The sequence below is a fragment of the Balaenoptera ricei genome, chromosome 12, assembly GCF_028023285.1.
Source record: "Balaenoptera ricei isolate mBalRic1 chromosome 12, mBalRic1.hap2, whole genome shotgun sequence".
Classification (NCBI taxonomy): Eukaryota; Metazoa; Chordata; class Mammalia; order Artiodactyla; family Balaenopteridae; genus Balaenoptera; species Balaenoptera ricei.
The window spans coordinates 32900513-32912760 of NC_082650.1; the positions used below are offsets into that span (position 1 = coordinate 32900513).

General features: G+C 37.1%; 1 protein-coding gene across 1 annotated transcript in view; it reads left to right on the forward strand.

The window, feature by feature from the left end:
• The first annotated feature begins 6083 nt into the window (after positions 1-6083).
• The window catches only part of SAMD3 (sterile alpha motif domain containing 3), a 41756-nt gene continuing 35591 nt past the window's right edge, over positions 6084-12248 (forward strand). The window contains exons 1-4 of the mRNA XM_059941943.1: positions 6084-6177; positions 6859-7039; positions 7397-7402; positions 10221-10319. Of these exons, the coding sequence (XP_059797926.1) occupies positions 6099-6177; positions 6859-7039; positions 7397-7402; positions 10221-10319 (365 nt within the window). The 5' untranslated portion in view covers positions 6084-6098. The remainder of the gene's footprint in view (positions 6178-6858; positions 7040-7396; positions 7403-10220; positions 10320-12248) is intronic.

The following is a 12248-nucleotide window of genomic DNA, read 5'->3' on the forward strand; positions in this document are numbered from 1 at the left end:
GATTTTGATTCAAGACCTAAATTCTAATATATGTATTATCATCTCCGCCTTAAGTTTGCTGTGACACATGTTTTTCTGATAGGTATTATTTCTTCTAGGACTTAACAAAAAGTTAATTAAGAACTAAGTGTATTCAAAGATAATTATTGTGCACATATATGTACACACATATATGTATACACATACATATATATACATGTATATATAGGTATTTATCACTCTTCTCAAAACCTTCGTCCTTCGAGAGCTGACAGTTATTAGCTTTCTGAGATCCAGCCTGTTTCAAACTTGCTATATGCTTCCTATACCCTACACCTCCTCAGAGAGTGTCTTACTCTTCTTTCAAGGGAGCAGACTCTACCCAAATTCTTGCCGTTCAGAAATATGAACCCAGTGTTGCAAGAACATCTGATTTTTCAAAAGAAACTAAGATTCCAGATTTATAGGTGAAATCTTCCATTTTTAAAATGAAATAAAGGAACCAAAACCACTTCGACGGGCTGCATCTGATCCAGTGCTCTCTCTTTTAATTTTCTGGTGTAGAACAGATGGACTGAGGCCTCTCCAGCAATGATCTATAAATATCACTTTTTACCTTTTATCTTTAAAACCCTAACTTTCCTGAAATTAACAGTAACATTCTTACATGGGAACGATTTTGAGAGTAGCAAATCAAAAAATAAAACACATTGATTCCACCAAAATGGAAGAATCACTTTTACCTATGGGTATGTTTTCCCAGTCTTTGTGTTACCTTTGTGTGTTATTCTATTTTTATTTTATTCTTTGTACAAGTTGAATCATACTATTTTAAACCTATTTTCACTTATATATATTTCGCAACTATTTCTCTAAAACACAGTCTTTAATCACTACATATTCCATCTTAAATATAAATGACCACAATTTATTGGTCAGTTCCTATTGCTGAAACTTAGTTTGTCTGATTTCTTTGCAGTTCTAACTAATGCTTTGGCAAACATCTTTGTGCTCATTCTGTTAATATCCTCAGGGTAAATTCTTAGAAATGTTATTTTGGGGTCAAAGCATTAGAGTATTTTGAAGATTTTTGATGTATATTAGTAGCCTTTAAAGTTGGATAGATTGGGGTTCAAATCTACTCTTCCCCTCACCATCTATGAGATCTTAGGTGAATTACTTCTGTAAACTTCAAGGTTTTCATCTATAAAATGAGAATAATACGTCAGAATAAATTGTACCAGTTTATACCTCCCTTAGCAATGTGTAAGAGAATGTTAGACCTCTTGCTAATCTTTTTTCTCACCTTTTCTAGTAGAATAAATAAGAATGATATTTAATTTAATTATTTTATTTCACAAAATGTGGCACATTTTTAGATATTTAATTACTTAAAATTTTGTTCATGAATTGCCTGTCCCTATTTTTCTATTGATATATTTATCTTTTTATTGGTTTTAAGGAATTATTATAGTCTCCACAATTTTATGTGACATATATGTATATATACACTTTTTCATTTTTTTGTGGTCATATCTATCAATCTTTTATTTTTATTTTATAAACTTATTTCAAATTCAATTTTTAAATTTAATTTTTCATATTTAATTATTTAACTCATCCAAGTAATTTACTTTATAGGTGATATGAGGTAGTGTCCCAACAAAATTTGTTGAATGATCCCTTCTTTCACCACCAACTTGAGAAAACATCTTTTTAATACTTCCATATATTTCTGTTTTCAGGTTTCTGTTCTGTTTCAATGATCTGTCCTCTTTTGCTCCAATACCATGTTTTTATATTTATTAGAATTTTATACTTTTGAACATCTGGGAGTGCAAGTCCTTTTGCCAGGCATTTCTAGCTCTTTCTGTCTATTTATCCAGTACCAGTACCATAGTAAATAACAGTATATAAACACATTTAAATATTAATTGGAATTTATAGATTAATTCTGGAAGAGTCTTCTCACTTACAGAGTCAGTTTTTGATAAAAGTTGACAGCACAGCTCACAGTTACCCTCTCTGGCCAGAACCCAGAGGACGTAGTTCATGTTGCTGTTCCATAAGCTTTGACACTCAACTAGGAAGAAGCAAGGATGCCACAGAAGTCGGACTCAAAAGCCAAAAGACCTGGGTGTTTGTGACTCAAAAGTCCCAAAAGACCTGAAACTCTGATTCACTGCTATTTTTTGTTCATTAATTTAATTAAACCTCTCAGATACATTGTTGTTTATTTTCTTTATAAGTGTAAAAACAAAAAATTTAAATGACTATTACTGTGCTCCCCACTTCTCCTCTCCCTCAAATTTTGGGGGTGGTGTGAATCACAGAGACGTCTGATAAGTTTTGCTGAACAAAAGGAACCAACCAAGATTTATTAGTAGTTTTCAGAACATCAAGGTTCAATCAGTAAGTTCAACTATAAGAAATTACTGATCTTAGACTCTTGTATGTACAAAAATGGCAATTTCATATGGCTTAGCTTAATGTATACTGACAGTTCCTTTTGGTGTGTTTCACTTGCTTGGTGTCAGCTAGCTTTGTACATCTCGCTCCCTTTTTGCCCACGATGTATGAAAAAAATTAAAACTCTTATTTCCAAATTTTTTGGAAAGACTAATATAAATATCTATCTTTCTAAAATGAAGAAAAATTGGTCCATATGTGAATGTTTAGTAAAAGTTAAACCATTCCTTCTCATGTGCAATTTACGTCAAGAAAGACCACCCTTTCCTGTAATTCATCTGGCTCAGCTGCATAAATAATCTTTCTAAAACATGGTGTATATGATCAGCTCAATGACTTCTTTCTCAAAGCTTAAGTATATCTATAAACTCTGAACTCAGTATTCCAAGCTCTCTAGCGATCTTTCCGACCCTCTCTGCTGTCACCCCCTACAATGTGCTCTCCATTCTCTGCAGTGTGGTCCATTTTCAGGTCGCAAAACATAACTTGCTTATTTCTGACCTTTTACCTGTAGTTCATTCTATTGATCCCATTTCTTCTGGCTCTTTCATTACCTAAACTGTATCTTTTGTTCAGATTCCAAATCAAGATTCATTCCTTTCCAGGAGGGTGGGAAAATTCAGCCCTTAGTGTTATTTACAGCACCCATTATAATTGACTCTATATTTATATTCTGCTTATGTACGTGTCTTATCTTCTTGGTAAGGCTTCTAACTTCTTTGATGTATCACCATTCACCTAGCTCTGAGCTATCTAGGCAGTAAACCTTTTGATGACTAAGGTATGCAAGGTATTCTAGTTGACGATTCCAGTTTTCATTCCTCCTGGTCTGGTGATAGTTGGAATGAACAACTGCCCAAAGCAGATGAGATGTTATGCTACAGTGGAGTTCAATGATATCATTGCTTCATGTCAAAGCAAGGCTGCTACCCAACAGAGCTGTCTGGACATCGCTCCACGTGACAGCCACATCCCTATTTTTGTCCCTCGATTTTCCTTCTTTTTCACCAACAGGACCTGATTTTTGCTAAATGGCTGGTTCCTTCAAGTACAGCCATGGCAGGAGATGTCCTTTCCCAGAGCAGGACGATGAATTGATCCAAGAGAGTTAACGCTTTTAAAGATCTTTTTGTTTTGTCTCAGCTTTTGAACTCTGGGAAAATAAAAGTAAAAGTGCAAACAAAAGGGAAAGAGACAAAATATTTTTACATTTTCTTAAAAAGTGTTTATTTGTGGCTGATGTTGTTGTATGTTACATTGCTCTTGAAGATTATAAACCACATGCACAACAGTTTGCATTATTATCTTCCTTTGGAGTTTTAACAAACTTATTAAGTAAGACTTGCCCACATTCAGGTTGCTTTAGCTCAAGTCTTGCCTCTCCCTGGCTTTAATTAGATGAGATCCTTTAATATTTAATACCAGTTTATTTAATTGAAATATAATTTAATCAAATAATAAGACTGGTTTGGCTGGAGTATCCCAACAGAATACTATTATTAATTATTTTTCTTTTTTTATTATTGAGTCTTAAAATATTTAGTGATCATACTTGCCCTCACATTTCAAAATCTTCAGATGTTTCTGAAACTGCTGGATACGCAGTAAAGCTGCTGGATACATCTTTTCACATTTGCCATATCTTTTATTCCTTTATGATGCATAAGATCGTAAATAATATATCCATTATTTATGTGAGAGGAAGTTTTAAGGTTGGTACTTAAAGATGTTACATCGCCTAGGCCACGGTATTATTTTATTTTACGAGATATTCAGAAAAACAAATGGGTTATACTATACTTATTTTAATCTTATTATTTTGTATGAGGTTAGAATTTGATAACTGTTTTGTTTTACCCAGAAGTAGATTTTGTAGAAATCTGGGAATTAAAAAATCCAAAAGGTTTCCAAGGATTCATTTTATTTTCAAATTTCCTTTTATCCATCGATGTCTGCAGGGCATCTTCTGCTCTGCACACCTTTTAATCTTGAAGTTTAGAGAACTGTTGTCTTTTTGTTCTCCCTCTTCTACTTTTTTTCTAAGTCCTACTCTTTGCAAGGAAGCCAGAAGTGTGACAGGAAGGTGTGATTTTTAATTTACACCAGAGTCTCGCAAATAATGACTTTTCACACCCTGCTTTTGCTGCTTAGCCTAGGGGAGGAGTGTTGAGGCTACTGTCCTAGCAAATTAAATCCACTGCTGTAATTTGGGGCGATGTTTGTCTACATTTAACCCTTGTTCTCAATTTTGCAACTTGGTGTTTGTGAATACTTATGAGAATGTGTCTTATTACTTTGAAGTGTCCTTGTTTTTTAGGAAATGATTTTTGAAGGCTGTTATTTTTTTCAGATTGTCAAGAATGAAAGGTAAACAGGTTCTCCCTTTCCACCATTCTAACTGTTGGAAATTGTGACATTCAAACACACAAAAGTGAAAAATACAATAATACTTATTTTGAGAACTTCTAGCAATAATATTTAAATATATGATTTAATAAGTGTTTTTTATCTTTCCTTAAGATTCCATTTCTCTAAGAGTAGCCTTTCCTTCTGTCTTTATGGGAGAGTTAGTATCTTACTGTACAGGTAAATCTATATCATTTAGTTTGAAAGATGAAATGGAAAGTAATGTTAAAAAGATTTAAATGTTTTAAGTTTTTCAGTTTCTCCCCAGTCCATTGAAAGTCATTTGGATTGAATTGTAAAAAACAGGGATGAGCTGCCTAAGGGAATTTAGAAAAATTATTGTAATTGGCATATTGTTTTAAGTTTTCTAAGTAGTAGAGACGAATGGTGGCATACAAACATAACTGAATAGTTAAAGAATATATCTTGCAAACTTTGTATACTCGTTTCACTTACAATTATTGACATACTGAATTGTCTTCACATTTTGAAACTACCGACTAATTTTTAAGTTTTCAATCAACGTGTTAGTTTGTACTAGTTATTTTACGAATCATAATGGTGTTCAATAAAGTTCTAGAACTGAATGGAATATGTAAGAATATTATTGAAAGGAAGGAGATTCTCCTGAGAATTTGGTTCCTACTTCCTAATCTTGTTAAAGCAAAGCAATCAGAAACAGCTGCAAGCTCTCTCTCCTCCATGGGGAGCAGCAAGGGGTTAACCAGTCTTGGTTTACTAAGTATCTTTGTCAGGCTTTTATCTGATCCTTCCTCCCTTCCTCCCCTGCCCACCCCTTTTGTAAATGTCAACAACTTCCTGATGAGCCTGGTAGTGGTGAATTTCACACCTTCCTTTTCTTTGTGAAGAAACCTGGGTGTTAATGGTACAGGATTGGGTACCATTGTATGACTCTGGCCGTCTGTGAGTAAAGCTGAGGGATGCCTGTGGAAAAAAAGTAGGAGAAGGTGAAGAAATTTGAGAAATGAGACCAGGAAATAGGTTCAAATTGGTCTCATTTTGAAAAAGAGTGTTTGTTTTATTAGCAACTTTTAAATGTGTATTAGGAAAAGAATAATTTTAAAGAAGCTTAGCATTGAGAGTCTCAAAGAGTCTGGCAAAGAAAGGGCTGAGATTAGAGAGCTGATTGGTAAAAATAAAGAAATAAATAGAAGAACAACAGTCAGAAAGAAAAACTGAAGACTCCTCTTTTTATTCTACAGGTTTATTTACAGGCTACAGCAATGGAAACTTGGTCAGTTGATCAGGTCTGCAGTTGGTTGGTGGAGAAAAACTTAGGAGAGCTAGTTCATAGGTTTCAAGGTGAGTTGTTTACACTTTCAAAAATGTTAATTGAGCAGCCTAGATATTGAGTGTTCTGTGTTATTGATTTTTTTTTTTTTTTTCCCTAATGCATGTGAACATTGACGTGGAGTTGCTGCAGTGGGAAACTCATTTCTCTACTGACTGTAGCAGAGTTTGCGTTTGACCTAGTATCCACGAGAGAATCTAGTATTTCAAAAAGATCTCAAATAAGATAAATCTTGAGTAACTTAAAATACATATTTGATATATGCATTTGATACTGGTTTTGTCTATAAATATGCAGCTTGTGCATTTTTTGTGCAGTGTTGCATAGTGTTGGATTTACAAGTATGGAATATTGCTTGGTAGGTACCATGAAGAATACTTATCCGAAAATATTTTTTCCTTATCAAAACAGTGTCTGTAAGAAAGAATCGGGAGAGTGGAGGCATTAATGTGGAAGTAAAAAGTTTTTATTGTGACTCTAGGTTGTGGTACTTTCTTAGGAGCAAACATGTATTTGGAATTATGCAATATTAGTGTTCTATTTTTGTCAAAAGCACAGATAATTTTATAACTGCAGAGCACAAGTTTAGATGCATCTTTTAATACCGGAAATAATTCTGCCTGCTCAGAGTGCCGTGTTTTACAGCGCTTTACCCAGCAGACAGGTAGAGACATTTTTTTCCTTTTTCCCAGAGGAAGAAGTAAGTGGGGCCGCTCTTCTAGCGCTTAATGATCGAATGGTTCAGCAACTGGTAAAGAAAATTGGGCACCAGGCTGTTCTAATGGATTTAATTAAAAAATATAAGCAGAAGAGTCAAGAACTGAAGTCCCCTGGAGAAACAGCCCTGGTCACGCAAGCAGAAGCACCGCCAGAGTAAGTGTTCATGAATGGCTTTATTTTTGCTGTGCTCTCCTGATGATGGCTGTTGTGTGACATTTGGGGTTTAAACCTCTTTGAAAATTGTGGCCATTTTCAGATTGTGTGTACAGTGACACTTTTTGCAAAGTTTTATGAGTCAAGATACTTTTTTTTTTTAAATGCACCAGTTTTTTAAACACTGACTCCGTTTGTTAAGGAAGACCTATAAGCCCAGAGTTCCTACATAGAAAGCTCTATAACAAGCAGTTAAAATGTACATATAACACCAGCAGAAATGAACTCCTGCAGCTTAGGTCTTAAAGCTAGTGTTTGAGAAAGGCATCTTTTTCTGCTCCTTTGCTTTTCCCAAAGCTATTTGTGTATTTATTTATTTGCCAAGGATTCCTTATAGTAACTAATTTATATTCTCCTCTAGAGGCCTTCATAATATAATTTGCTAAAGACTCTTGCTGCAATGGATTTTTTAAATTTCTCAAGAGTATTCTTGGAGTACTGAATGCTATGACAGCATCCCACAAAAGTCATGTAGAAAAATTTGTGATGCCTTTGAGGTTTAGGGATGTTTTTGTTTGTTTTTTATCACTGACTTCTGCAATAAAAAGGAATGATGACAGGAATTATAAAATTTAAAATTTCACTTTGCAATTCTATGCCCCAGGATCATCTCAGGCATTCTGTTTTGGTTTTTCTGTATTTGAGACTTTTGCAAGGTTTCTAAGTTTAAATAATTACTGCAGACCAATTATTAATTTTTAAAGTAAGATTATGATGTTTGGTGAAATTCATTCTAAGTTTTTACTTTAAGTTTTTCAGGTTATATCTGTCAAACTATATATTTCTGTCTTGTTCTGTTATAAGCAATACAATGTTAGAGAGACCTGGCTTAAGTAATTTGACTTCTAGAATATTTGGATATTTGGGACAAGGAGGGGGATACGTAGACTTGAAGGAATGGTCCACAGTTCGTCTGGAGATTCTACCATTTGATTTATTTGAAGGATTTCTTCTAAACATTGTTTTGACATATCTATGTAAAAGATATGTGACTTTTGTTGAAGTTCCCATTGTATGCTTTTACTCTTTTCCAGCAAAGGGAGGGTGTAAACTTCAAATAGAGCTCAAAGTAATTTCCCAACATTCTTGGATGAGTTGGACTTTTGAGCTGGAAGTTCCCCTCAGTTGACTGGAATCTTGATATTGCCTTAGGCAGAGCTTGGAAGAAAACAGACACCCTTGTTTCCACTGCAAATCAGTTTATAATGTTCTCTAGTAAATGAGGACTAACTGGATTGCCAGGAAACCCAGGCATCATTCCTGGTTCTACCACTGACTTGGATTGATTATGTTAAATGTTGACACTCCTGTTGCTTCATCTGTAGGTTGTGAAAAGTAATACAGTACTTAACTCCATGTTAATCCACACTGATCTTAGGAGTATCATAGTCTTTGAGAAAATCTCTCCTCCTTCTCCCAGACCAAAATAGTCTTTTGCTAAATATTAAGCTGTGTTAACCTGGTTAAGAAAGCCATTTTCAAATGTAACCAAGACTTGGAACACTGGTTTTCCAGGGACTGAGTGGGGGCTTTTCACCCATTAAATAGTTGACTCTAAGGTTTGTGTTGTCTTGCATTCAAATTAAATTATTCTGGTGCAAAATCACGATTGCAGATGGGTTTATAGGTTATAGTTTGTTAAAATGTTTATTGGCTATATTTGCTTATTGTCAAATATATAGTCACTTGACAAATATATTGTCCTATGGGAATCAAGATAATAGAAAAAGGTATGAGAATATGCTATTTATTTAATATGCTATTTAATTAAACCCTTTTAGGAAGTGCTTAATAAAGATAGGAAACTTAGCGTAGTAAAAAGAACCCTGAAGCTAGGTATTAAAACACTTGATTTTAAATCCCTGTTCTGATATTAGCTACTCATCTAACCTTGGAGATTTGCTTGACTTTTCTTAGTTTCAACTGTGAAATGAAGTGAGTAGAATAAATGATGCTTAAGACTCCTTCTAAATGGTTTATAAAATGGCATTCTAGATCAGAGATTGCAGATGGGTTTCAACTTGCATATAAATTTCCTTTAATGGCTAATGGTTGCCTGGTATGTTATTTTGAAAAAAACTTTACAGGCCACATCTGGACAGGATATTTGGCATCCTATTCAGACTTAGGCAAATGATAGGAATATGTAATAGGTAGGAGTATCTGCAGTTGCTTTTTGGTGTCGTTCTTGTTGAAGCTGGTAGAAAAATCACTGGACAGGAAGTTGGAAAGTTGGAAGTTGGAAAACTGAGGTCAACTGGTGTTGCTACTGATTAGCTTGTGGTGGTGAGCAAGTTGTTTTCCTTTCAGGGCTTTAGTTGTATCATTTAGAAAATGAGGGTGTTGGGCTTCCCTGGTGGCGCAGTGGTTGAGAATCTGCCTGCCAATGCAGGGGACATGGGTTCGAGCCCTGGTCTGGGAAGATCCCACATGCCACGGAGCAACTAGGCCCGTGAGCCACAACTACTGAGCCTGCGCGTCTGGAGCCTGTGCTCCACAACAAGAGAGGCCGTGATACGTGATAGTGAGAGGCCCGCGCACTGCGATGAAGAGTGGCCCCCACTTGCCACAACTAGAGAAAGCCCTCGCACAGAAACGAAGACCCAACACAGCCATAAATAAATAAATAAATAAAATTTAAAAAGAAAGAAAATGAGGGTGTTTGTTAGTGAAGTGTGGTTCAAAGATCATGAAATTTTACAGATAATAAAAGGTCCCCCAAAATGACAGGGAATAGAGAAAGGATCTGACACAGAGTTCTTTTTTTTTTTTTTTTTTTGCCAAATAAGAATATTAACCAATAAAAGTGAATTCTGCTATCACTATTATTTCATAAAGGAAAGGATTATCATAACACCATTTATAAATGTGATGGATTGGGGAAAACAGCACTGTGAACTGGCATTGTCTGTCTCCTGGCATGTATGAACCAAGTGAGATGACCTCAGAGGATTTCTCTTTCAGTTCTCTCAGTCAGGACTCTGAAGTGGAGCTTAAAAGTGGACACAGATCATAGTGTTTCTACGGGCTGACTCCTACTCTCTGTGAGAGCCTCTGTGAGAGCAGTAGCTGTGACCCCTGTTGAATAGCCCCTGACCCACCTTTTCTTTCTTGGTGACAGGGATGAACAGTCCTCCAGTCGTGGGGAGCAGATGCCATCTTTCTATCCGGTTGAAAACCATAATAATGATCCGATTGACCAAAGAGTACTGAAACAGAGGTGGGATTGACAACTTCTAAACATTTGAAATCCAAATGATAATATTTGCCTTTATTTTTGTGAGGTTTCGTGTGTTTAAATGTATTTCTGAGTGGAAGCTATTTGTTTTTCTGGAAGGGATTTTTGTAAATCAAGTGATGAAGTTACTTGGTAAGAGGTGAAGGTTAAACTTTTTGATCTTCACATTGAAAGAGTAAAGTTTTGAGATGATATCATGCATCTTTCAATTACACGTTGTTAAGGAAAAAGATGATTTCTGTGCCCTACACTGTCCAGAGTGATTGGCAGTAGCCACAGAGATGGAATTTATTCAGTAAATAGTGTCCTATAGAATATGCCTTTTGTGGAGTCTTTGAGTTTCGGATTTGAGTTTTATAGTTGGTGTCTTAACTCGATGGCTCCTGATGGAAGCACTGCTTTGGTAAACATTTCCTCATATTCCTACACTGGGATTTTGGGCTGTAGTATTTCAATATACAGGCTACGCTGGAACAGAGGAAAACTATAGACCTAGAGAACCAGACCCAGAAATGTGGAGCTCAGACGAAGTTCTGAGGGGGACTGTAGGTAAGATACGGTCCGAGAGTCATGGCGGCCTATACAGCATTTTCCAGCCACCTGGCCTGTGCGGTTCACCCATCACTCGTGATACCTATTGTTTGCAGCAGCTGATGAGCAAATGCTTTTCATTAAATGTACTGTCACTGAAAGGAGAGATGTCAGCTGGCATAGAAGAATAGTCAGGCAACAGTCAAGCCAGGGTGTGGTCCTTTATAGTTTTTACAAGCCCTTTACATTATCATCTCGTTTAGTCCACACAGAAGTCCTGCAAGGTGGGCATTATTCTCTTTTATGTGAATGAGTTAAACTGAGATTTAGAGAAGTCAAGGGGCTTCTAGCTAGGTTTCCCAAATGGGCTGTTCTCACCTCAGCACAGAATCTACCGCCATCAGGGTGGGAGCTCAGGGGACCAAAGGCAGAAGCCTCAGCCCCTGGCTGCCTGCCCCCAGAGGCCCCGTGAGTGCAGAAAACACTGCACTTTTGGTCAGGAGCTCTTGCAAATGGGCTTCAGCTCTGGGCGTCCCCTCTGTTCTCTTTCTCGCTCCACCACCTTCAACCTCTCACTCTCACCCCTGGGCTCAAAGTCTCCAGCTGCCCAAGATGTCCCAGTGGTAGGGTCCATCTTCCTCCGTGCCATTGGTTCCCATTCGGGGTGGTGAGCGAGGAGGTAGAGGGCGATGTCCTACGTGGTCTTCCTGGTCTGAACTATGGTTCAGAAGCTGTAAATACATTTTAATGGTGTCTTCATTCACCTCCTTCCTACACATGGGAGCTTGTTGGTCCCAAGTGCTGTCTTGGATGTGGTGCCAGGGGTGCAGAGTCAGACGTGCGCCCTCAGCGACCCCTTCAGGAAGCTGCCAAAGGCAACCGGGCCTTCTCTGACTGTTCAGCAGAGACAGGAAGAGCGATGATTAGTCCCAGTGGTCCAACCCTAATACCACTGTGAATCAGTATCCAAACTGCAAAACGGGAATAATAAACACAGTACATTCCTCACGGTGCTCCTGTGAGGACCACTGTCTAAAATCAGATAATACCTGCTTGGTGCTAAGCACAGTGGAAGCACCTGGAAAGCACTCAGTGTACCGCCATCTACGCAGCACTGCTCCAGGCAGTAATCCCACGTGCCTGAGGACTTCTTTCCTCTCCCTGCTTGCTGCCTGTGGGAAAGGAGGATGCCACCTTCTACAAGTTCTCTAGGTCGTTTCCCTTCCTCAGCCCTCTGGTGATATTCCATTCTCATACGGTCCTGCGATGCTGGCCAGGCAGGATTATTATTCCCCTTTTTTTTCACGAGGCTGATCAAAGACACAGCCTGTGCTCCAGGGTATGTCTCATTCTTTATAGTGTCTGGCATGGAAAAACACA